The sequence below is a fragment of the Protopterus annectens genome, chromosome 2.part1 (genome assembly GCF_019279795.1).
Source record: "Protopterus annectens isolate FY-2018-M chromosome 2.part1, PAN1.0, whole genome shotgun sequence".
NCBI lineage: Eukaryota > Metazoa > Chordata > Ceratodontiformes > Protopteridae > Protopterus > Protopterus annectens.
Genome location: NC_056729.1, coordinates 498,741,591 through 498,769,391, shown reverse-complemented (window position 1 = coordinate 498,769,391; position 27,801 = coordinate 498,741,591). Strand labels below are relative to the sequence as shown.

General features: G+C 41.9%; 1 protein-coding gene across 1 annotated transcript in view; it reads left to right on the top strand.

Annotated features, from left to right (window-relative positions):
* Positions 1–27,801, top strand: part of NSD2 (nuclear receptor binding SET domain protein 2) — a 2,565,963-nt gene that overhangs the window by 2,503,914 nt on the left and 34,248 nt on the right. Inside the window, exon 23 of the mRNA XM_044062294.1 lies at positions 953–1,145. Coding sequence (XP_043918229.1) covers positions 953–1,145 — 193 coding nt within the window. The remainder of the gene's footprint in view (positions 1–952; positions 1,146–27,801) is intronic.

Here is a 27,801-nt window from a genome sequence, read left to right as displayed (position 1 = left end):
TGAATGAAGATTGACAACATCATGTAAAGAAGTTGTGTTCTTACCATGACGTTACATCTGTGTTGTCGATATTCATTCATTCTTGACACCCCCCCGAAAGACTCCTGGATGCTAAGAACTAGTCCTGGGGTTGGTGTAGGGTTGTTGCTCAGACAGATCTTCCATATTTTCTTCATGGTAGGCAAACTTGATCTGAAGTAATGGGAAGAGAGGCAGTATGGGTAAAGCCTTAGCTCAAGATTTTTGGCTGGCGTGAGCTTTGTATAACTGCCGAGTCAGTTCTGAGGGTTCAGAACCGAACCCATTAGTCAAGAATGAATGAAGATCGTCAACACAGATGGAACGTTATGGTAAGTACATAACTTCTTTTTATCACTCTCTAAGAAAAAGTTAGATTTCACAGCATTATGCACTAAAGATTTATGTATCTCTCTCTTTAGTTTGAGATCCTTTTTGAAGTGAGTAAGTAACTGTTAGGGCTCCTTCCCCTCCCCCAGTGATCATTTTGTTTTGATGTGTGTTTATGTATTTCAGGGGATAGGTCACAGGAGAGATTACCACAACGTCTGGTCTTCTGTCTTTTTCTCTGATATGCTAATCTGGTAGTTACGGTAGGTACAGCCATATTTGTTGGTGACTAACTTACTCAAGGGAAAAAAATGCCATGTGTTGCTTTCTTCTTTACAGCCAAGTTTCTAGGTGACGTCCTCTGGAGAAAGGTACCTAGTGTCAGCTGTTTGAGATGTCTAACAGCTGAAGTCTGGCCAGCAAACTTTCTATTTTTGGTTGAATTCCATTAATCAGTGAATGCAAGGCATCAGATGGTCCTTAACAGTCTAACCTGTGTAGCTATGATGTATACCTTCACACAGCTGCAGTTTACTGGTACATAGCCTTGTATTCTCTAAAAAAAATAAACCTAACAGGATTGTCTTTTCTGTTTTTCTTTTAGAATCAGTCAACGAATGTTCCTGATAAAAAAATTAAGCGGAAGAAAAAGCGAAGAAGTAAAAGCGAAGGTAAAAAAGAGTCTGAAGATGATTGCTTTCGCTGTGGAGATGGTGGAGAATTAGTATTGTGCGACAGAAAGTCTTGTACCAAAGCCTATCATCTTTCTTGCTTAGATCGAACCAAGCGACTTCATGGTGAGTTAAGTAATTCACAACTTACATGCAGTAAGAAGTGGTTATAATTTATGTGGTTATACAGGTATCCCATGCACTCTGTTCAGACATGTAGCATATTTAAGTCATTCATCTTAACTGGAGGCGGATGTATAAATGTGTATTTTTGTGACACACTGCAAGTTAACTAGAAGCTGACTGTCTCTTTTCATGATACTAGAGTAATATGATGGGCCTAGATGTGTAGATACATGTTTTATTAATGTAAATACTTTATAAACATTTTTACTTGTAACAATACTGTGCAATCCCAATGCATGGTTCATTTTGATACTGATTACTTGATGCATTCATTTTATAAAGCAGCCTCATAGCAGATGGTCAATAGCTTGCCATGTGTTGAGTACAAATCCACGTATCACAGTCAGCTATTCTATTTGGTCGTAATCACATTTGATTTAACATTATTTATCAAACAAAAACACAAATTGTTTACTTCTTTGTTTGAGACCGGGGATTAATTAGTGACCATTTTTTTATTGACACTTCAGGTCTTTAAGAAATGGACCAGTGTCTTCTCACCTTGTATTGGAGTCTGCTTTAGATACACATTTTCTGTACTTTGTTATTCAAGCTCAAGTTTCAGTACAACATCCCATACATCTTATTTTCTTTTTATGAAGGTTTGTTTGGTTCTGATCCCCAACAGTTCTTAGCCACATATTTTGAATCTACATAATCATTCACCTGTCTGGTTCATAGTTTACTAGGCAAACAACCACCAGGATTTTTATAATCCTAGCCATGCAACCCACCCCAGTCTTGTCCCAGAGTTCCTTGGACACCTGTATGGCGGGGTATGTTAGTAAAGAGGTAGCCAAGGGTTATGGGGGGATATGTTAGTTGTGAATTTATTTAATTGCTGTCTACCTCTGCCCAAGGGAGCCAGACCAGGGGGTGAATTTTCGATTTCCCATCCAGTGATCAAGGTTTCATTTGAATAGGGTCAGGTATGTAATCTTGCTTCAAGTTGATAGGCATCTTATTCTGCCTGTCTGCCACTGAACCCTCCTCTGGCCTCTAGATTTGAAGTAAAGTAATTCTAAAAGGTATCCTTCATATCAAACCCCCCCCCCCCCCCCAAAAAAAAGCATATTCCTCCGTGGGATCTTAATTCTGTCCTTAAACTGATTGGAGCTCCTTTTGAGCTTGCTGCTTTGCAACATTGCACCTGGAATACTGTTTTATTGATTGTTTTATCCTCCATCAGAAGAGTTTCTGAACTCTAGACCTTGATGATCGTCCCTCCTTTTTTTGTTTTGTTTTTTTTTTTTTTTTTTTTTTTTTCATAGAGACAAGCTGTCTGTCCATACAAATCCTTTTGTGTGCCATAGGTGGTTCTGTCTTTTAATCAGCCTATCTTGCTTCTTTCCTTTTTCCCTTCTCTGCAATCTCCTAGTCAGAATGTTCTTCATACCTTGGACTTTACAGCTCATATATTATTTAGACAAAACAAAAGCTTTTCGTAAATCTGATCATCTTTGTTTCTTTTCATATCAAGACAGGGGTTTAGCAGTTTCTAAGCAAACCATCTTCTCCTGGATTTCCGAGGCCATTTCTTTTTGTTAGATTTTTTCATGGCAAACAGTTGTTCATAGTCATTCTACTAGGGCAGTGGCTTCTTCAGGGGCTGTCTTCAAAGGTTTGGACCCAACTCCATCCTTGAAGCTGCTACTTTGGTCCTCTGTTCACACATTCACTAAGCATTATAAATTTGATGCCATTTCCAGAGCAAGGGCAGGATTGGCCAATGTATCCTTCTTGGGTTTGTGGAGGGCTTCCCAATGCCTTTCTTCTCCTTACCTTTACAGTAGCTTTTGTACTGTCCCACAGGTGGTAAACACAGTAACTGTGGTATGGAAGGACATGGTACAGTTGTGTAAAACCATAGCATAGCAGTAGGTGTCCTCCTTTTCAGTGTTGCAGTATTCACGCCTTCCTTCCTACCCCATTTTCTTTTCCTCTTCTACCATGGGTGGTATTTTCTTTCTGACCGAGAGGTTCTCCTTCTTACTTTCGTATCTCTGGATGTACAATGTCTCCATTCTACTGAGTTCTTGTTCTCCTAGGGCATTTCATTTCTGGATTGAGAGCATGAATACATCACCTTTTTGCCCTATATTTGCTTAAGGAGCATATGGCTGACGTATGATGCTGCTAGGTGTTAAAGGCTTTGGTATACTGGCCAGACGTTGAGCTGTCCTTGGTAGGAGATCCCACAAGTGATGAATACTGCAAGAGTGAAAATGAGGATATCTACCCTTATGGTAATATTTTACACAACTGTACCTTCTGATACTAGATTAACAGTTAAGAAACTTTCCAGTCTTTTCCTCCACTTCTTGGATAACCAGAGTTCACATCTTAACTGTGATGGATGCTTTACAGTTCTACACCTTATTTGTTAATTTCATATTGTTGCTGGTCTTCATCTTGATCTAACACTGATCTCTCTGGTTCAAGTCCAAAGTACTCCTGATTCTTCAACTCTGCCCTTGAGCTTTTTCCATCACTACAGCATTTTCCTTTGGAACAATAAAAATGGTTTACTGGCAGTCTCTTCACAGACTTTCTTATTGTCATAAGATTGAAAAGCAGTGTCTCCCTCAGCCTGCTTGACTGTCTGCTTGCTGGCTAATCTTCTGTATTTCCACCATAGCCTGTTCTGCTCCAAAAAGTCTGATGATCCAGGGAAAAAAAATATTCTGAGGGAAGCTGGATATAACTTGAATATCACACATGCCTTTTGTCATGTCCCTGTTTACAAAAATAAACTTGCTACTCTTCTGCCTGGAGTACAGTGAGCAATCCTCTTTCCCACACACTCTGATACATACAGTTTGTATACATTTCCCTTCAGCCACACTTTGTCAGGAACAGTACACTCTGTTGGTATAATTACATCTTTACTAATATGTCTTGATTGCTTTCTTGGTCAGATTTGGGGCATGCACACAGTTTGTCTCCTTAAGTCCTGCTGCTTATCTGGACTCTAGAAAGTAATGCAATCCATTCCTTACAGCTTTTCAGGTATAGAAAAGAAGCTCCAGTTTTCTGTGCATGTTCGTTCTTCAGTCTCTGAATTCTGTAGATGTCCTTCTATTCACATGTTGCAGTATTCATCACATATGGGTTTACTCCTCTTGCTACTTGAACTTCTGGCCAGTATACAAAAGATTTCAGTCACTGTATGGTACATGGGTCGTCTGATGTGGCTAGTAGAATGTGGGCCATAAAAGTAACGTCTGCACGCACCAGCCTTTAGAACTTCTCAGCTGCCAGTCAAACGTCAGGTGTTCCTGCCATTCCGGCCATCTGATTCAGAAGAAATCAGATAAGTGCTCTGTCGGGGAACCTTTTCAGTCATTTTATTTTTTCTAATGCTTGTTCATGTCATCCAGAAAGGGCAAGGGCAAGTGCGGCCATCGGATACCTCACAAGGACCCCCACAATCAATGTCTATTTTGTTTAGGTAGGTTGCATGACTACACGGCCTGCACCATTGACCAAGTGTTTGTGCCCAAAACAGTCTGCATGCGCTCAACCTACACCCAGAGTGGACCTTCTTACACAGCACATGGAATCCCAAATACAGCCACAGTGGCAATCTCTGCACCTCTCCCTGTGGGTGATAGGATTCTGCTCCCTTTCAGACAGCTACAAGGACATCTTGCCTATCAAAGTGGAAGAGATTTTGGATATGGTGTCTCAAAAGGCAGTTGGACCTGGTGGAAAACGAGACCTCTCTAAGTACTGCTTACTTGTGTGAACTATTGCAGACAGGGTTGGCCGCCTTGTCCATTAAAGCCCATTTGTCTGCCTTTTCAGCATGTCTTCCTCTGGATCCCCCCTAGCTTTGAGACTACCACCTAAAGTTATTCTTTGAGTCCTTCACCTCAGACCACCCAGGAAATCCCCATGGGACCGCAACTATGTTTTTAGAGAAGTTCATGCTTCCCCCATTCAAGCCAGTGAATAAAGCCTCCCTAAAACATTGCATATGGAAGACTGTCCTCCTTGTAGCCTTGACCTCAGCCAGGAGAGTGTCAGAGTTGCAAGCCCTCATGGCTGTTCCACCCTTCCTTATATTCCACACTGATGGTTACTCTTAGAACTAACCCCACCTTCATGCCCAAGGTGGTGAATGACCTTTCCCTAAATCAGGCCATCCACCTACCGACCATCTTTCCTAACCCACAGGGAGGCAGTGAGAGAGTACTCAATTCCCTGGACGTGCACAAACAACTCATATTATCTGCACAAAACCAAGTCCATCAGGCAAAGCTGATCAACCGTTGTCTTCCACCTCAGGGCCCTAGGGAAGACAGTAACTAAACAAACAATCTCAACATGGATTTCCAAAGTTATCACCTTTTGCTACAAACACCATGGGAAATCCCTACAAGGTGCTGTCAAAGCACACTCCACCAGGGCAGTGGCCTCCTTAGGGGCCTTCTTCATGGGTTCGGATACCTCCAGTGTACTGTAAGCAGCCACTTGGTCTTCAATGCACACCTTCACCAAACACTACAAGTTAGACCACATTTCTAGGGCCAGAGCAAGGTTTATCCTCCATGGATTCCTGGAGAACTCTACTAGGCCACCTCCCCCTTCTTCACAGTGAGCTTTGGCACTCACCCATATGTGATGAATACTGCAGCATGTGAACAGAAGGACATAAAAAAGTTGTGTAAAATCTTACCTTAACCATAGATGTCCTTCTCTTCCATGTTGCAGCATTCCTTCCCACCCATCTACCCCTCCTGTTACGCAGCATTTGCCTTTCTGGATGGCACAGGGCAGGCATTACCCTTGCTAAGACTTGTTCTGACTGGGGCTTACAGTTCTGAGGGCTAGTGTGTGCAGACGTCACTTTTCTGGCCCACATTCTACTAGCCACATCACAGACGTCCCATGCGCGCACCATACAGTGACTGAAATCTTTTGTATACTGGCCGGACGTTCAGGTAGCAAGAGGAGTAAACCCATATGTGATGAATACTGCAGCAATGAAGAGAAGAGGACATCTATGGTTATGGTAAGATTTTACTAAACTTTTCTGTCAACTTATCTGAATAACTGATTTGAAGTTTCTAGCCTCTTATCATTTGACTTTTCCTTCAGGGTCTCACATATTTAAACACAGTGCAGAAACATGAGCAAAGTTTTGATGAATAGCTGTAAGATGTTTTTTTTCTTTTTTTTTTGGTCGATTTTGCTTGCTTTCTCCAAATGTCTTATTTTTGACATTCAAGCAGTGTAAGTTACTAGACAGTATCTGAATTTTACGTAAATTAAAAACCTTTTTATGGCTTCAACAATTTCTCAGTTTTCACATTGGGAGAGTTCTAATATGATTGCCAACTGACTAATGAGTTGATTAGAAGTCTCAATGTGGAGTTTGTTTTAAACTGTTGTAAAAACATTTGTGCCCCTTGTGGAGGATTCAGTATCCTTTGAATATATCACTGAGGAGGGAAAGAACTTGCAGCTGTTTCATCTGCTGTGTCCATTCAGTATTTCCTAGATGTTATTACCAAGCCAATGTAACAACTGCCATGCAGAGGCTCTAATGTCGTTGACCTGGTTCTTACCAACCTAGTCCCTATCTGTTACATTTGTAGCATCAGGGCAGCCTATGGTGACTTACCCCTAAGCCAACCTGTTGATGGACCTCTTGATGTATTTTCAAGTGACCAGGCATCTTCTGTGGTGATGCCAGTCCCACAGCTTGCCCCATCTTTGATTATAGGCATTTTGTAGAATAATTCCTAGCACAGGGCTTATGCTCATTACTGCCACAATCAGAGCCGTCCACTTCAGGAGAACTTCTTCGGCTAAGGGAAAGCTAGACCCCACTGCAGTGTTATCTTTCATCTCTGCTCTTGATGAGAGCAAGGACCTGGAAGCTGTTGTACTTCCTTCATGGTATGATATAGGTGAGGCGTTGCTGCTTGCAGGGTCTTCCCCAGGGGATATCCCTACTGGAAAAAAAATCAAATTTAATGAAATATATTTTAAGTGGTATTTAAAGAACTCCCCAGCTTCCATAAATAATTTGACATCTTAGACATCAGAAAGTCAAAATTAAAGGCTTTTTTCTTGGCCTTTCAGGCCTTTGAAGATGCTTTTCTTATTGCTTAAATCGAGACTTATTCCCATCCTCCAGTGCTTAAAAAAATTCCCAAGTGGAAGAGGAAACAAAATATTGTATAGAAAAACTAATCGTTTACCCTGCTGGCATTTTTCTAGATGAGTTTTAAAATTCTAAGCTGACCCCAGCTAACAGCATCCTGTTGATTGATCAGTAATACAGATTGCTGCATAAATATGACAAGAAGATATATACTTTGACCATTTTACGGATCTGTATCATCCACTGCTAGACCGTGTCAAAATATTAGCGACATATTGTTTGGCAAAGTGAGGAAAATGACTCATACTTTCAATTTACTTCTAAAACAGTATCTAAGCAAAAACTGACTTTGCTACTGCTCATCTTGTGGTTAGAATAATTTTTTGGCCATACCTGCTACTTTTTCTCCATTTGGCCTGAAAGATGCTCACTAAACCACAAACAGTAACCTTGTTAGCATACATTATCAATAACAGACCCAAAGTGACAGCTCAGTCTCTTCTCTCAAATTAGATCACCCACTATTTCACTGTCTCCCTCTGTCAGTTTCATCACTTCCTTTCCTAATCTCTCTAAAACCAATACTTGTAACAAACAATTTCATAGTTTTCCTACTATTAACATATACTATATTTCATTATCAAGCACCCTTCCCTCTTTTCTAATTCCATAATTAAGCTGCCTCTTCTTTTCATTATTTTAATTGCTAGAAATTGCAGGTAATGCTACAGTACCTTCTGCAGTATTATATCTCTCTGCTATATACAAGCCTGTGTCCATTTCTAATGAATGTTCAACCCTGTGTATACCTATGCAAGCTGTGTACATGTTCTGTTTCTAAATGATGTTTATGGAAGCTATTGTATCTGTATTCCTTCTGATATCGTGTTATCATACATGTCAAAACTGGTGTTAAATGTGGGGAAAAGGAGCTTTTCCCCCCCAGGCCTCCAATGAAATAGGATTTTATTCGTCTGGATTTCCCATTAAACAACAATAGACAGATAAAAGTGTGTATGTGTGTGTGTGTGTGGGGGGGGGGGGGGGCAATTGAAACCTTTTAACAGTTTTCTTGAGCGTGTTCAGACATCTTTAATGGTACAAAAGCGTGTTATAAAATGTGACAGACGCTATAAATGCTTTGGTCAAGGCAGCTGCTTCTGGAGTAGCTCTTAGAAGTAATGCTTGGTGAAGGATCTAACTCTTAACTTTAACCCCTGCCTATCAATGTCAAGGGTCAAGTACTTACTTCATTGGTTAAATGCTTTCTGTTTGGTAATCTGTATCAAGAAGTCTTTAAGAAACTAGACGGAAAGCAAAAAGCTGTCCAGGCAGTGAACAGCTGTTTCACTTTTTTCCCAATTAAGATGGACATCCAGTGTTTGGTAAAAAATGTTCTTTTAGGAAACTGATGTGATTGATAATAAGAATACACATTTATTAATAAGGTAGGCTTACTGAGGAGATGGTCCATTTTCAGGGGTGACCTGGTAGCAATGTCAGACCAAGTGACTTGGAATTAAACGCAGTGCCACAGGAACTACAGCTCATAGCTTTAATCCTCAGTGCCAACTGTCACCATCTGACCAGTTTAGATGGTAAAAAAAAAAAAAACCTTTGAAAAAAGCTTCTGTGGAAAAGATGGGTCAGTGGGTCCCCCTGTCTTTGGAAGACTGCTTCACTTCTATCTAACCAGCCCAAGCCTATGAGAAGAAAAACCTGCTTGTTTCAGTATGTAATGGTTAACCTTAACACTTATTGCTGGGTGAGGGTTAATTGGCTTGGGATGCAAAAATAGAATTTAAGGCCTGCCCATCTTTTACTAGGAATTCATCATGTCCCACAGAACTATGGTTTACTTCCACGTCAACTGTTGGAACAGCTGCTGAAGTCTGCTGCCTTATAGGAGTGCCTATAGGAGAGGAATTGACAGGGTTTTATTTCATACTGTTGTAGTCCCAAGAAAGTTTGTCAAATTTGTTAGTTGGGGTAGAACACTGATCTCTGTGGACCAGTTCACAGGTTCTTCATGGGAGCAAAGTAAGGCAAGAATGCATAAATATACACAGCATATGCAGAGAGAAAAAAAAATTGAAGTACTTGCACAGATGAGAGTAAATAAGCAGAGAGAAAAAACAATGCAGTAGTATATACAGCAAAGAATTTGAAATTACCTGTACAGGATGCATATTAGCCAAGCACACAGTTGTGTCTCATGTATGTGTAATAATGTCACAGAATTGTCCATAATTGTCCACAAGTGAAATATGTGCAGGTTCAAGGTCGAGGAGGAAGGATGGAGAAAGTTATGAAATGCTATATACACCTGTCCTAGATGTGTGAAAATCAAATAGATTCATAGTGTTTAGAATGCTAACTTGCAGGCCATGCTCCTTTTCATAATGCCAGGTGCACTGTCATAGTAGCAAAGGACAATTAAGACGGTTTGCCTTCACAGTCCCATTTACAAAGATTTCTCCAGTTCCTAACAGGGTCGTGCCATTGCCAGTTCACATCCTTGCCCTTTGGGTAAAAGTGATTATAAACCACACCATAGTTATCTGGTACATAAGCCAGACAGAACACGCTTTTTATCATTTAGGCTGTTTGGCAGTGATTGCATGGAAGCTGGTAATCTGGAGCAGTGTCATGTCTTAGACCTAACTTTTCCTCAGAGGAGTCTTTCCCCCTCTTCTTGTCTGAAAAATTCCAGTGAAAGCAAGATAAGACAGGACAAATCTCAATGAGACAACTTTGGATCTTTTTGATTCTTAAGAGTACATCCTCATTTTACCAGCCACTTGCTGTACCCTGCTGTGTCAGCAGCAGTATGTATGATATACTTGAACCTCTGAAGTCTCAGGTTAATTTTTTGTAGGATAGATCCCACCTGATCTGTTAGCCATACTGAAAAAAATCTCCCAGACATGCTGGTAGGAAGTCTTATTTGGTTAAATGGAAAAGGTTCACCTCATGGCATGAACTTTCCCAAAGCTGACCAGAATATAGCATCAGTACAACAAATTAGCTACCTGGATTCATTGTATAATAAGAACTTGTGAATGCCTGTCAAAGTTCAAGTCACTGCTATTTTGTATGCATTCCCAAGGATCCACCATGTTCCGCTTGTCCAGTAGTTATTTTTTTCTCCAAGCCATGAAGCCAGTGATTGTACCATGGGACCTTAATATTACTGAGAAATTAACTTTACCTCCCTTTGAACCAGCCATTTCCTGCTCCATGTAATTCTTATTTTGAAGAGACTATTTTTGGTGGACATTGAAGGACCACTACGGGCAAACGATGAAAAAAATATATATGTTTTTATCTTTTCATGATTTACTGCAGCTCCCAAAGCTGCCTGCAGCAAATTAAGGACTCATTCCTAATTCTATTTTATTTTATTTTTTTTACTCTTGTCTGCCCTCATGGAGGCAGACATCGTGATTCCTTTGGAAAGCTAAATCTGTCCCATAATGCATAGATTGTGAGAATAAATAGCCCTACCATTTGTTGTCAGACTAGACTTCCATTCACTTAGAATGGAACACCTGAAAACAACTGCCAAGTTTGAAAGTCTGCAGCTCGTGTGTCATTAACTGGTCTGCACTGAGTTTTATTAATGTTGTTCCTACTGATGTATTACACATTCTCTGAAAGAAGCTTGCAAGTGTCACCAAATTACTGAGATAGACTTTTCACAAGGAGCAGTTTTCAATTCCTGGCCAAGTTACTCCTCCCATCTCCCCTCCTTCTGTGGGCTACAGTCTCACATTTCCAGTTTGGGTAGATTCAACTATTTAGTCAGCTTTGCATGACAATAGACATCAAACAAATCACAGCCTGGTGTGCCACTAAAACTGTTCCCTCATACGTCTCTTCACTTTTGAATAGCATTTCCCAGGAATAAAAAAAAAGCACACGCATCAGTCCAGAGTTTACGCCAGTCTATCCATTTTTAAAAATGTGCACAGTAAAATATTCAACTTGTAATGCATTCTGGCTGCTAAGCTTTACAACAGTTCTCATTTTCTTAACAATGACCTTTCAAGCCTCTGATGTGACCCAGTACTTTCTGTTACTATTGCTTTATGTAGCTTGTCTTAGTTGTATACTTGCATGTCTCTCATCTTCTCAGCAACAGACTCCTGAAGAAAACTTCCAGCTCAGATACTTGTATTGAAAGAGTAGCAGCAGCTGTAGCAGGGATTACCACACTCCAAACAAGGCATTCAAACATAGTATTGACAAACACAGGGGAATGTATATGTCTCAGTCAAGCAGTGATGAAATCGGTAGGGTCTACACTGAGCAACCCCCAAATACATTTATTCAGGTGAAAATCAACATATTTCAATATACTGTAAATACATAGATAAATACAAATATTAGTGCACATATATGTACAATAATACACATGCTGTCAATAAAACAAGGAAAATACAATCTCAATCATATCAATATACTAAGAAAATCAATCGGTATACTAAGAACAATCCAAAACCCAAGAAAAAAACCGAAGGAAGGAACATGTTTCCTTGATGCTGTCATCAAAATCCCACTCACTTATTCAAATATTAGACTAAATACAATATTATGTCGCATTGAAATGTCCTGACATTATAAGTGCGACAGTTCGTTATTCACTTGTAAAGCAAATGTCAAGAGTGGAAAAGTTCAAATAGTGGATAAGGAGGAGGAGAGGAAAATAAGGAAGAGTGAGAAAAAGTATTTGTTAGAAGAAATAATTAGGGTAGATATGGGAGGCAGAAGAAAAGAGTAAAAGCGACATTACAAGTAAGAGAAACGAAACCATGGAAAAGAAGAGAGCGCCTGGACAGCAAGATTTGCAGCTGCAGGCTGACAAGTAGATTGGTAAGCAGGTGTCATAAAACTGGGTTTGGAGAAACATTCGGTGACATTGAGCAAACAGATTTATCCACATTAACCATGTATTGTTGTTTTGTGTTTTTGTGGTGGAAAAGAACTAAAGCCAACTTTGGGCTCCTAAAAACAGAGGTGGCTAACTTCACGGCACCCATGCAAATGGGAGAATAGTGACATGACCACTGAATCATACACCAATGCACTGTACGAACACGTACACAAATGCATGGATCTTGCCATACCCAATAGAAGCAAGATGCTCTCCTCCAAAACAAGGAAGACAATCTGGTGGTCCCCTGCCATAAACAAGTTATGCAACAGAAGGAAGAATAAGATAAAGTCCCAAAACTGGAAAAACTCCCTTATCAGCCTCAACAAAAGTTGAGATCCCTTATCAAATCCTTTAAAGCTAGCTATGAAAACAGAATTACAGCAGATAGTAAAGAGGGAACCACAAGGCAGACAACAATATGCATCACACTTCTATACTTTACTTTCACACTATACATCAAACTTCAAACCACACTACCTACCCATCTTTCTCTTCTGTAGCCCATGATCTGTACTCTTCAAATACTACCCTTCTATTTAATTTTGGAGTAATTCCCATCCTACCCCATCCTCTTCTCCCTTACCACCCACACCCATCCAATTACACCATTCATCACCACTTATACTCACCTTCTTTAACAAACTATATTAGACTCTTATTAGACAGGATCTCACTAACTAACGCTGTGGTGGTGCTGCGGTAGCGTTGTCGCCTCACAGTAAGACGCTGTCCGGTTAGATTCTCAGCAAGAGCGTCTTCTGTGTGGAGACATGCGTGAAATGGGCGTACCTTCATTGAAGGTTGTGCGTCAGGGCTGGTAACTCGGCACGTAAAAATCAACTGCCAATCATTAGCTGACCGGAGTTCCACTATGACGCCCCCTAATCAGGAAAAGCCGAAAGACACAACAACAACATTAGACAGGCTCTCACTGTCTCTCTCAGGGGACATCCACCCCAACCCTGGCCCTACCATCACCACACCCAACTCTCATCTCCATCTACTACATTACCCCACCCCCAAGAATTTTCGTTTTATTGCAATCACTGCCTAAAGCCTTAGAAATAAAATTCCCATCCTCCATGCTTACTGTCCTATAACCAACCTGACATTGTTGTCATCACAGAGACTTGGCTTAATTCTAATATAAAAAATACTGAAATTCTCCCACCAGGCTACCAAATGCTACGCTCTGACAGATCCAGCAAAAAAGGTGGCGGAGTAGTTGTACTCTACTCCTCTACACTGTTAGTCCCTACACCAATCCCATTCCTAAATTTCCCAATTCTGAACTCTGTATTGCCCTCCTTAAACTCAACAAACACAAATCCGTATGTATTTCCATCCTCTGTATTCCTCCAGGCAACTACATCCCTATACTTGAAGACATACTCTCCTGGTTTTCAACTAACATCAAAAACGAAAGTTATTTTAGGTGACGTAAACAAAACTGGGCCATGATAAACTCTGAACCCCCAAGAATTTGACCAAACCAGACACCCTAATACTGGGTGATTTTAACTACCCTGCCATTAACTGGGAAAACTACTCATGTCCCAACACCTTTGCGCAACGGTTCTTGGAATTCATAAATTCCAATGCCCTGGATCAACTAATCCATAGTCCCACCAGGGGCTCCAATATCCTAGACCTGGTCATTACCAACATGGGAAATCAATGCTCCATACCTATGGTCACCCCCTCGTTAGTCAAGTCTGACCATAAGCTAATCACCCTTAACATCCACATCCCACCCCCACCCCCAGTAAAGAAACCACCGTAAAAAACTTCTCCAAAGCCAACTTCATGCTACTCAAGTCAGAAGTGACAAACTTCATGACACCCATGCAGACGGGAACTGAAAGTTCAACTGCTGAATCCTACACTAAGACACTGTACGAGCACATCCACTCATGCATGAATCGTGCCATCCCAAATAGAACCAAAATGCTCTCATCCAAAAAAAGGAAGCCAATCTGGTGGTCCCCTGCCATAAACAAACTTTACAACAAAAGGAAGAAACTTTTGCAGAAAAGAGGAAAATCTCAGGATGCAAAAAACTCCCTTCTTAGCCTCAGTAAGAAACTGAGATGCCTCATAAAATCCTCCAAAGCTAGTTATGAAAATAAAATTGCCAAAGATTCCAAAGACAACCACAAAGCATTCTATAACTATGTCAAGAATCTAAATGGCAATGCTCAGATCTGCTCTGAGCTAAAACAGAATGGCATTAAATATACTGATCCGAAGGATATTGCCAATATCCTGGCAGATCGATTCAGTGCCAATTTCACCCCCCCCCCCCACACACACACACACACACACACCCTAAATGGCCCATCTCAATACCGGAAGATTGCCAAATTCCAGTAATAACGGCCACACAGGTACAAAACCCACTCTCTAAAGCCAAGAATACAGCATCCATGGGACCAGATGACATCCCGGGCTGTGTACTACATGAACTACAATATGAACTGGCACCTCACCTAAGTGTCATGTTTAATCATAGCCTCACCTCAGGTTTCGTGCCCACTGAGTGGCGCAGAGCTACAGTTATCCCAATCCACAAGGGGGGATCCACCTTGGATCCCGGAAACTACCGTCCCATCAGGCTGACAAGCCTTATCTGCAAGGCTATGGAGCGTATTAACATGGAACTTATAAACAAAGACATTGACAACCTTCAAACACTGGACCCCACCCAGTTTGGGTTCGTGAAGGGCCGATCTTGTCTCCTGAACCTGATTGACTTCTTTGAATCAGTCTCCAGAGCCATGGACAAGGGTAAGGTGGTCCACACAGCCTATCTAGACCTTGCCAAGGCCTTTGACACCATCCCCCACTCTGGAATCATAGATAAACTTACTAAGTTGGGCATTAATCCCTATGTCACCCAGTGGGTTGCTAAATGGCTTACTGATAGAATCCACAGTGTAAAAGTAGCCGACTCCAAATCCAGCTCCAGACAAGTGACAAGTGGAGTACCTCAGGGTTCAGTCCTGGGGCCGCTCTTGTTTGGCATCTACTTCTCTGAAGTACAGGTCAACACTAAGGGACTCTGGCTAACAAAGTTTGCAGATGACTGCAAACTGGGAGCCATTATTGAATCCCCAAATGATGTGGATACTCTACAAAAGGGCCTTACAGAAACAGATGCTTGGTGCCAGAGCCATGGGCTCAAGCTCAATGCCAAGAAATGTATTGTTATCCCCTTTGGGAAAAAAACATGTATCCATGAATTACCATATAGGTGGCAGTACACTAAACACAGAAAGTGTGATAAGAGACTTAGGGACACAGGTGGACAGTGGTCTCACCTTCGATAACCACATTGCCACAACAGTCAGGAAATCCTATGTGGCACACCTCATCACGAAGGGCTTTTCATCCAGAAAAAAGGAGGTCATTGTCCCACTGTACTCATCCCTCATTAGACCCATTATAGAATACAACACCCCATTTGGTATGTACCTCTCAAGACATCTGCAACAACTGGAAAGGCCTCAAATACCTCACTAAAAGAATCACAGGCCTAAAGCAGATGCCCTACGCTGACCGCCTTAAAAAACTCCAGCTATACTCTGTCACATATCGTCTACTCAGAGGCGATCTCTGCTTAACATACAAGGCCATGTCAAACCCAGAGCTGTTGGACATGCTACACTTAAAGAAATCCCAATCCCTCAGAGCTACACGCTCCAGGGATCTAAACCTTGTCATCACAATAAACAAAACATGCTGGAGGGATAGGTTCCTGACCCAGAGACTCCCCAGACTCTGGAATAGATTGCCCATACATGTCAAGCAGAGTGCCTCTTTGGACCTCTTCAAGAGGAACCTTGATGATTGGATGGGAGAAAGGAAATTCACTCCAGGGATCACGTCAGTCGCCCTGCTAGACAGGGGTCCAGGAAAGTAAATAATGTGGGAAGAAATAGCCAGGGAATTGTTATGGCTAGGCTTGTATAGGCCCTAGGGCTGATAGCCTAGTACCAACCTATAAACCTATGAATCCACCTCCCTAAATATCAACCTCTACAATTACACCCAATTATTAAACTCTCCGACCAGGCCAAACAAAGGTGAAACCATTGGTACCATCATTGACTGGATCTTAGTGTCAACCTTGTATCAGATACTGGCACCTTTCCTGACACACTCAATGACCACTTGCCTGCATTTGCTGACTGTCACTCCTCTCCCACTCAAAAGCTACACTAATGTACAATCTCAGAACCTCTCCAATTTCAACCCACAAATATTCATAGACTGCCTAAAAGTAACAGATTGGTCACCCTTAAAAACCTTGCCTCTCGACAATGCCATTGATTACTTTAATAAAACCTTCCTGAACCTTCTTAACAACCTTGCTCCACTAAAAACTGAGAGTTAAAACTTTATCCTCCCCTTGGTTAACCAAAGAAACTAAACCAATCATGCACCTAAGAGAAAAAAAGTGGAAACTTTACCATAAAAATAAATTACCCTCCAGAAGTCAAACAACTCCATAACACTGCAAAAAAGCTAATAATCAGGGATCGAAAATCATGCTGCAATAAACTTCAATCAGAAAACTTATCCAACCCAAGAAAATTCTGGACCACCCAGGCAATAAGGATAATCCATCCCCTAACCTAAACCTTACTGATCTAGAAAATGCCTCTAACTTCAATACCTTCTTCATAGAATCCATAGCTAAACTCACCACTCTCAACCTCCTCCCCCAACCAACCCCTCTACATCTCCACACAATCTGAATACCCCTACTCCTACTTTTAGCTTCTCACCTGTCTCTATGAGCAAAATAAACAAGCTCCTTCAACTCAAACCATGCTCCCCTGCCCCAGATAACCTACCCACAACTTTCCTCAAATTGTCTGCAGACAGCATTGCCCATACCATCTCTATCTTAATAGACCGATCCATACTAGAATCATACACCCCCCTCACTATGGAGACATGCCTTTATCATTCCACTCCATAAAGGAGGCAAAAACACTGACGCTTCTAATTTTCGGCCCATAGCTATCCTATCCTCACTATCAAAAATCATGGAGAAATGTATTCAATCCCAAATGATGTCCTGTATGACCCAAAACAACCTACTAACCCCGTACACATGTTTCTCGTCCCGGGCATAGTACCATCACTGCTCTCCTCTCCTTTCTAGACTCCATAAACCTTGCTCACGACTACGGCAAAATAGTTTATACTCTGATGTTCTTCGTGTTTCACTGTTGCAGTCATTACATTTGGGTAATCTGCTGGCAGGTTGCCCTCAGCCTGAATAACAAAGTCTTGGGTCCTGCGTCGGTTGCTGTCTCCTCTTCCATGACGTCATGTCGTCAGGGGTATAAAACATGCAGCCAACGCCATTTTATTTAGTCTTTTTTGCCACGCGGTGCCCGAAGCAGAAGCAGTTCGCAAGTGCCAGTCGGCCGACTCCTGAAATTTTCGCATTCGAGTTTCAGAACCAAAGTCTTCAACTAAAGCTAAGAACTCCATTGGGGAAACTTTTTCTTGTTCCTTACCGATGTCAGTAAAAGTTAATAATTGCATTACTTGTGGGAAGCAAATACCTCATAAGGATTTTCATCTGTACTGTATTCCTTGCCTAGGCCCAGATCATAACATGCCTTGCTGTCGGTTTTGTGCTAGACTTAACCAGCACACTATTAAGCGTCGGTATATTTTTTCTTCAAAATATTTTGGATCCAGATTTAATTACCCTGAAATGTTGTCGGGTAGCAATCCGACTGCCGGAGTTCACAAGAAATGCAAAGAAAAAGACAGACCATCGAGGTCCAAAACCGACGACAAAGCTTCTAAGCCAGTCGCCGGTACTCAGTGAGGCGCTTTCTCGGCCCCTGATACCCACTACTTTTGAGTCGCAGGCCTCTACCGAGACCCATGCGGAGTCTGGTATGCAGCGAGGTTCTCGGAGTATTGAACCCGCAGATGTCTCTTCCTTGGATGGGTCCGGAGCCGCTGAGCAGACACCAGCTTCTGAGGGTGTTTTTAGGCCTCAACATTTTTTATATAAAACTGACGCCAGCTTCAAAAACATCTTCTAAGTCTAAAAAACTGACGCATGAGCCACGTGCTCAGGCCCGTATGCCTAAAAAACAGATGATCAAAATGGCTGAGGAACGAATTACCTTGATCAGGGGTTCCCACCCCCCTGCTAAGAGGCCTAGGCAAGACACTGATTATGAATCTTCAGATCAGGTTTCCATTTCTTCTGATTCCTCTTCTGATCAGGAATTTACTATACCACCCTATGAGGATTCAGATGCAGAAGAATCCATCCCATCTGCATCTCCTTCTGAGGATTATTCTTTTGGAGAAACCTTGCATACTTTAAGGGGACATTTTCATTGGTAGAGTCAGGATTTCTCAATCAGAAAAGAGGCTTAGGGATTTCCTTCTTCCTCGGCAATAGGCCTTTGGCTATACCTCCTGTATTAGACATTGTTGATGGGTTTTCGGAATCGGGCATGGCGCCTGATTCTCTACCTCTGGCTCCTAGTAAGCCAGACAGTTATTACAGGGTTCCTGACTCCCACAAATTTCTATTCAAAAATCCTGCTGCTGATCCTGAAACTATCTCACAGGGTCCCAAAGGTGTAAAGGCCTCTACAGCCAAAAATCCTACCCCCTCTGATAGAGATTCCAGGGCGCTGGATAGATGGGGAAAGAAGGTTTATATGTCTGCAACCTTGGCAATTAGGGCCTTAAACTGCTAGTTTCATGTCATGGGCTTATTGAAACAGAAAATGATGTTGATTTCTGAATGTGTGGAAAATAAAGAATTACAGGAATTATTGCATGTAGCAGAACAGGTTGGAAAGCATACTTTGCAAAGTGGTTTTGATTCCTTGGAGGCCTCTTGCAGGGCCGCAGTTACTGGATCTGTGATTAGAAGGCATGCCTTGCTCAAGGAGCAAAATCTGCCTGATCATGTTAAAGCTAAATTGTTGGATGCCCCTTTACATCATGATACTCTGGTAATATGGCAGAAGAGGTTTTAAAGAAAATGGAAGCAAAGCTAAATCTATGCAAACCGTTAAAAGATTTCTTACAAGTGCTGCCACACAGATTCAGTAGGCACCGACCTACTAAAAATTGGTCCTGTCCTGTGTCCAACAGAGCCTCTCAAGGCAAATCCAGGCGCTCAAAAGGCTCTAGATACCAATCGCAGGGTTCATACAGGTCAAAGCAATGGGGTGCTTCCACCTCCAAATCTGGAGGAAACAAAGCACAACCCTACAATAAGCAGTCTCACTGACTTCCCTCTACCATCACCAAGCACTTATCATTTGGCAGCCCCCTTGGGGGGTAAATTAGCACTTCATGCTCAAAATTGGCAGTTAATTACCCAGGACAAGTGGGTATTAAACATAGTATCCCAGGGGTACAGATTTCATTTCCATACTTTGCAGATCTGCCAGAAAATCAGTGGGCAGAGGCTCAGAAACAAGTTACGTCCCTCATGGATATGGGGGCTATTCAACCAGTACCAGAACAGGAAAAAGGACAAGGTTTTTACTCGACTGTTCCTGGTAACCAGAAAAGACCATGCCTGGCGTCCAATACTGGACTTATCGATTTTTAACACGTTTCTGGACATTCCAAAATTCAAAATGCTGACTTTACAACAGCTACTGCCTATGCTGGGCAGGAACACTTGGTTAGTGACTCTAGACTTGAGAGGCATACCTGCATATCCCAATAAGGGAATCGTGTAGAAGATGCCTCCACTTCAAGGAGGGTTTTATGCATTACCAATTCTCTGCACTGCCCTTTGGTGTATCTACTGCGCCCAGGGTCTTTACAAAGTGCCTGGCACCAGTAATTGCATTTTGCAGACAAAGAAGCATACAAATTTATCCTTACCTGGACAACTGTCTCATTCAAGCAGAGAACAAGGACATTCTTCTTCAACATCTGACGTTTGTAAAAAGGCTTCTAACATGCCTAGGGTACACAATAAACGAAAAGAAATCACAACTGGTACCCTCTCAAAAAATGACATTCCTGGGTGCAAGCTTGAATACAGCTGTCCAGATGGCTGACCTTACGCCAGATAACAGATGGCAACAAAAACCCAGTTATCTGCAAGACAAATTCTACAGGCTTTGGGGTTCATGGCATCCTGCATTCTACTAATTCCATATGCAAGACTGCATATGAGGAAACTTCAGTGGTACCTAAAAAGTTTATGGAATCAACATTGTCACAGTCTGGAAACAATGATTCCTCTCATTCCCTGCCTACAACAGGAGTTTCTTTGGTGGGCAGAGACATGTCACCAAAACAACCCCCTGCCACCCAAGCCCTAACTACAGACGCATCAGACTATGCTTGGGTGGCCCACCTGGCGGGGAGATGCATTCAGGGCATATGGAGCCTAAAACAAATGCATCTGCATATCAACCGGATAGAGATGCTCTGTCCAGAATGCCCTGACAGCCTTCAAGGACTTACTTCATCCAGGACAACTACTAATAAGGACTGACAACACCACGGTTATGTGGTACATAAACAAGCAGGGGGGGGTACACATTCCTATCCCCTTTGCAGACTGGCCATGGCATTGTGGAACACAGCCTTGACTTACCAAGTACATCTTCAAGCTGAATTCCTGCCAGGAAAACAAAATACTCTGGCAGACGACCTAAGCAGAAATCTTATGAACTCGGACGAGTGGAAACTGGATCCACAAATCTTCAGCATGGTAATACAGAAATGGGGGAGCCCAGACATAGATCTATTTGCCTCTCCCCAAAATTATCAACTGGACAAATTCTGCACAAGGACTTATCACAGACAAGCATGGAAAGTGGATGCCCTATCCTTCAGTTGGAAAAACCTATCAGTCTATGCCTTTCCCCCTCTGCCTCTTCTCTCCAAGGTCTTACTAAAGGTCAGACAGGAAAAACCAAAAATGATCCTAATTGCTCCAGACTGGCCTCGCCAGCACTGGTACCCAATTCTAAGGAATATGTCTCAACTCCCTCCTTGGTACTTGCCTCAAATACCTCATCTGCTGTCTCAGCAAAACAATCAAATTCTGCACACTCCGCTCCAAACTCTGAACCTTGCAGCATGGCTGATCATGTAATTATTCAAACACCACCTCTAAGTACGTCTGTGATGGATGTCATTTTGGAAGCCAGAAGGCCTAGTACTAGAAAATCTTATGCTGTTAAATGGAAGAGATTCTGTGCTTGGAACGAAGCACAAGGAACGGACACAGCAAAACCAAATATCCCTCAGATTTTACAATACTTGACTGAGATGCTTGACAAGAGCCTATCTTTTTCTTCAATAAAAATCCATGCCTCTGCCATCTCAGCTCAATACAACACGGAGCCTCACATCTTTTCTCATCCTCTGCTAAAACAGTATCTTAGAGGGGCCAACAATTTAAGGCCTCCCAGAAGATCACCAACTCCTGCATGGGACCTAAATTTTGTGCTGGAAAAACTCACCCTGCCGCCTTTTGAACAAGCAGCTATTGTGGATATAAATTTTTTATCTTGGAAAACAGCTTTCCTTTTGGCAATCACTTCAGCAAGAAAGGTTGCAGAACTACAGGCTCTCATGGCTGTGTGGAGCCTTTTATTACATTTTAACCAGACAGGTTGTCCCTCAGGACCAGTCCTTCCTTTATGCCTAAGGTGGTATCCAGTGTGGCTCTTAACCAAACTATTCACTTGCCAACATTTTACCCAAATCCGCAGAACAAGGGGGAGCGGATTCTGCATTCTTTGGACGTACACAGACAACTAAGATTCTACTTAAGCAGGACCAAATCTCTAAGAAAGTCTGAGCAACTACTGGTGGCATTTGCTTCAGGATCAGAGGGGAAGGCTATATCAAAGCAGACTATTTCTAAGTGGATACGCCACTGCATTCATTTCTGCTACTTGCATCATGGTAAACCTGTGCCCAAGGGAATCGGGTCACATTCCACCAGGACTGCCTGTACCTCAGCAGCCTTTCTCAGAGGAGTTCCAACCAAAGACATTCTAGAAGCTGCTACTTGGAGCTCTATTCATACCTTCACAAAGCATTATCGTTTGCCTCTCTCCTCTAAATCCAGGGCAAGCTTTGCCACTGCAGTGCTGCAGGGCCTTGTAGTCACTCCTAATGCTATTTAGTTCAATCCTCCCATCCATAGCTTTGGGATTCTACCCAAATGTAATGACTGCAACAGTGGAACACGAAGAACATAGTACAGTTGTGTACACTTACCATAAATGTAGATGTTCGAGTGTATTCACTATTGCAGTCCGGGTTACCCACCCGCCATCCCCCTTTTTTTTTTTTTTTTTTTATAACTTCTCTTTCCTTCACTATATTCTAAAGCCTTTGGGTGTATTTGCTTTTAGATGAAGGTAACGTTTATGTTGCTAAAAGTGCAGTTACATATATTGCTGTTGATATATATATATATATATATATATATATATTTTTTTTTTTTTTTTTTTTTTGCTCCCCATTTGTGGGGCACCTGACATCTGGGGCAAGAAAAACTGAATAAAATGGCGTTGGCTGCATGTTTTATGCCCCTGACCTCATGGAAGAGGAGACAGCAACCGATGCAGGACACAAAACTTTATTCAAGCCGACTGAGGGCAACCTGCCAGCAGATTACCCAAATGTAATGACTGCAACAGTGAATACACTTGAACATCTGCATTTATGGTAAGTTTACACAACTGTACTTCCCTTGACCTCTCCAAAGCTTTTGATAACCGTTTCTCACCCCTTACTATTATCTCAACTCTCCTCCCCTACCATCACCTGGTTCACCAGCTATCCTCTGAAAGACAGCAAGCCATCAAATGGAAAAACTCACTCTCTTTCTTTCTACACACACCTACCGGAGTTCCCCAGGGTTCCATCCTAGGCCCCTTCTTTAACATCTTCATTAACAACTTCCATCAGTCTCTCTCCGATGCCACACTAATTCATTATGCTGACAATTCGACCATTATTTGTACAGCAGACACCCCCTCTGACCTACTTCTCAAAACGCCCTCTCTAATACCAAATCATAGATGCATAATAATCACTTTGCCTTAAATGTTAATAAAACAAAGTTAATGATCATCTCCCCATCCAAAAACACCAGTATAGACAAGCTTTCACAGTGACTGCTCAGAGTAACAGCTCAACAGAAATAGTATCACATACCAAATTGCTCGGTGTCATAATTGATGAAAAACAAAAATTTGACATCCATATCCAAACTGATATCAAAAAAACTCACCAAAAACTAGGTCTCCTGTATAGACACAATCATTACCGTTACCCCCTCCACCAGGCACACCCTTACCTCTACTTACCTTCTTCCCTCTCATGTGCAGTGCTCCCCTATTCACTACTCTTCAGCTAGGCTTACAGGCCAAGTTGGAAGCCTGTTGCAATAAAATCTCCAAATTTGCCACCAACCCCAGAAACTCATCGCATCACTGTCTCTCTCCACTCCCTGAAATGGCTTGAACCTCCTAACTACCTCAAACTCCTTAGACTTACTACTGCTCACAAGCTCATATTCATGCCTTCTAGTTGTCCTTCTCCCTCCACCTCTTTAACCCCCTACAGTACCAACTGCTCTCTAGGATCAGAAATCCACAATCTTTTAAACATATATAAGCCTTGCCGACCCCCTGACCCCACCTACCATTATCCTGCTCCCTAGCTCAACTCTGGAATTCTCTCCCTATCACCCTTCAAAATACTCAGCCATTCAAACTTCAAAACTCTTCTCCAGTCTCACCTTCTTTCAAAGTGGGAATGTTCCTGTACCTCTACCACATAAACTGTAACACCATCTCCCATGCACTATATACCTCACCTTTCTATCACTGTTCTCTCTCACCCTTTGCCTCTGCTTCCTCTCCTACCCTATACCTCATAAACTTCCCCCCAACCCACTCCCTTTCTCCATTATATACCACCTTTTACCTCTCCCACCTCACCTTCTCTCTTTCCTCTCCTCATATGTCTGATGTCCAAAAAATAAATAAAAGCTTGTTTTTTTTTATCTGCACATAAATGTTTTACTTGCATGTTTTTATCATCTGAAATGCCTGTATTTTTAATATGTTTAGACTACTTGAATCTCACTTGTAAATCATTACCTAAGATTTTAATTTTTTTTAACAAATTATATATTATCTCCGTAGTTTTCACTGTTCTACTATATTTACTTTTATATAACTATTGTAAAATTGTATATATCCTGTAGAGCTTTTCTCCCCAAGCCTCCATTGAAAATGGGCTCTTCCAGACCCAGTGGACTATCCCAGTCATTAAATGGTAATAAATAAGTAAATAAGGCCCTCTATAGTTATGTGAAGAATTTCCATGGCAATACCCAGATTTGCTCTGAGCTACTACACAATGGTACCTCCTATACCGAGCCAACAGATATTGCCAATATACTGGTCAACAGATTCAGTGCCAACTTTACCCCCCCCCCAAAGGACCAATCACAGTACCAGTAGATTTGCGAGGCACCAGTATTACTGCTGCACAGGTTAAAACAACAATGTCCAAGGCCAAGAATACAGCTTCTGTGGGACCTGACAGTATCCCTGGCTGTGTTTTACATGAACTACAGAGTGAACTGGCACCACACCTGTGTGCCTTGTTCAGTCACAGTCTGACCTCAGGCTTTGTCCCTACTGAATGGCGCACTGCTACACTCATCCTTCTCCACAAGGGAGGAACGACTACAGACCCTGGAAACTATCGCCCAATTAGCCTGACGAGCCTGATATGCAAAGCTATGGGACGCATCATCATGGACCTAATAAACAAGGATATAGGTAATCTCCAAACTATGGATCCCACACAGTTTTGTTTTGTGAAGGGTAGATCATGCCTGCTCAACCTGGTCAACTACTTTGAGTCAGTCACCAGAGCAATGGATGAAGGCAAGGTAGTTCATACAGCCTACCTTGATCTGACCAAGGCCTTTGATATCATTCCCCACTTTGGAATAATAGAAAAAACTTACTAAGCTAGGCATCGACCCCTGTATCACTAAGTGGGTTGCAAACTGACTCACAGAACCCACAGTGTGAAAGTAGCTGACTTCGTCACACTGCCAATGAGTCACGAGTGGAGTCCCACAGGGTTCGGTCCTGGGTCCTCTCCTGTTTGATATCTACTTCTCTGAAGTCCAGGCCAACACAAAGGGTCTCTGGCTGACAAAGTTCACAGCTGACTGCAAGTTGAGAGCTATTAACTCCTCAAGTGATGTTGACATTCTGCAGAAAGGCCTCACTGAGACCAACAACTGGTGTCAGAACCATGGCCTTAATCTCCATGCCAAAAAAACGTGGTCATCCCCTTTGGGAAAAAAATCTGTTTCCCGGTCAACAAATGTTAAATAAAAAATAAATAAAATAAAATCTGTTCCCATGAATTGCCACATTGATGGAAGTCCACTGAACACAGAAGGTATTATAAGAGATCTGGGAACACAGGCTGACAGCGACCTCTCTTTTGACCACCACACAGCCACTATGGACAGAAAATCCTTCTATGTGGCACATCTCATTACTCTCCTTATACATCTCAGGAAGAAAGAGATCATTGTCTCCCTCTGCGCTTCCCTCATTAGGCCAGTCATAGAGTGCAATGCCCTATTTGATATGTACCTCACTAGACGCCTTCAGCAACTGGAGGCGCTGCAAAAGTACCTCACAAAGAGGATCCTAGACCTTAAACACTTGTCATGTATGGACAATCTCAAAAAACTTCAACTATTCTCTGTCTCATATCGCCTACTTAGAGGCGGTCTCTGCTCGACTTACAAAGCTATGTCTGACCCAGCTCTGTTAGAAATGCTACATCTAAAGAAATCCCAGTCTCTCTGCACCACACGCTCCAGAGACCTCAACCTCATTGCCACAATCAACAGAACATGCTGGAGGACAGATTGATAACCCAGAGACTGCCCATGCTATGGAACAGACTTCCCATACAAGTCAAGCAGAGCACCTCACTGGCCCTCTTCAGGAGAAATCTTGATGAGTAGATGGGAAATAGAAAATTCACCCTGGGGATCACTCCAGTGTCTCTACTTAATAGAAACGCTGGGAACTAATGTTAGGTGGCACAGTACCAGGGTAATCCTATGGGCTAGACTTGTAAAGGCTCCAGGGCCATTAGCCTAATACACACCTATGAAACTATAAAGCAAATCTGCAGTGATAACTGCTTGCTGCCCTGCTGAAGGGGACATTTGTGTGAGTGCAGTGGACTGGCTCCAGTAGGAAGGGATGGTAGCATACTTCTCAACATCTTAGAACAGGAAATCTGGACAAGGTCATAAATAATGGGGGACATAGGCCCAAAAATAGGGACAGTTTTTAAATATTGCTCTTACAAACTTAGAAAGTTGATAAACATGTTTTGCATTAGCCTAAATTTTCTTAATGATATTAATTCTGAAAATCAAATGCCTGTCATTATTTTCTGACTTAATTGTTCAATGATTTGACAGAAAACTGCAATTTTATGAAAAGCAGACAAAAAGTGAGACAAAAAAATCTGGACTTTCTGTTGAGAGGTATGGATGGGAGTCCTGAACTGACATCCATCAATTGTTTTCATTTGTCAAAGGCATTACAGCCGTGTTTACAGAGAGGTGGGAAAAGCCTTAAATTTGACTGGTATGTTGTGTGGGTGAGGGTAGCTGTGTTTGTGGAAAGTGGAGGTGTGCCTTTGTAATTGTGGTGTGAATGGTTATGCATTATGAAATGTAGAGATTGAGTAAAATTGTACTCAGTGAAGTCCCTAGCAATTTCATCATTGCTTGACTGAGACATGCATTCCCCTGTGTTTGTCAGTACTATGTTTGAGTGCCCTGTTTGGAGTATGAGTATCACTGCTACAGCTGCTGGTACTCTTTCAATACAAGTATCTGCTTTTGGAAGTTTTCTCCAGGAGTCTGTTGCTGAGAGGATGAGAGAAATGCTACAGGTATACAACTATGACAAACTAAATAATGCTATAGTAAGAGAAAGTACCAGGTCACATCATAGGCTTGGGAGGGAGGTCATTGTTAAGAAACTGAGAACTGTTGTAAACTTTATCATTAAATACCAGAAGTTCAGGTTATTCTATAAGAGAATAACTATGTAAAGATAACCATGTCAGTATTTTTTTTTATTCCTGGGAAATGCTACTCAGAAGTGAAGAGACGTATGAGGGAGCAGTTTTAGTGGCACACCAGGCTGTGATTTGTTTGATGTCTATTGTCATGCAAAGCTGAATATAAATAGTTGAATTTACCCAAACTGGAAATGAGACTGTAGCCCAGTGAAGGAGGGGAGATGGGAGAAATAACTTGGCCAGGAATTGAAACTTGCAAAACTGCACCTTGTGAAAAGTCTTTATCTCAGTAATTTGGTGACACTTTTGCAAGCTTCTTTCAGAGAATGTGTAGTACATCAGTAGGAATAACATTTGTAACACTCAGTGGAGACCAGTTAATGGCACATGAGCTGCAG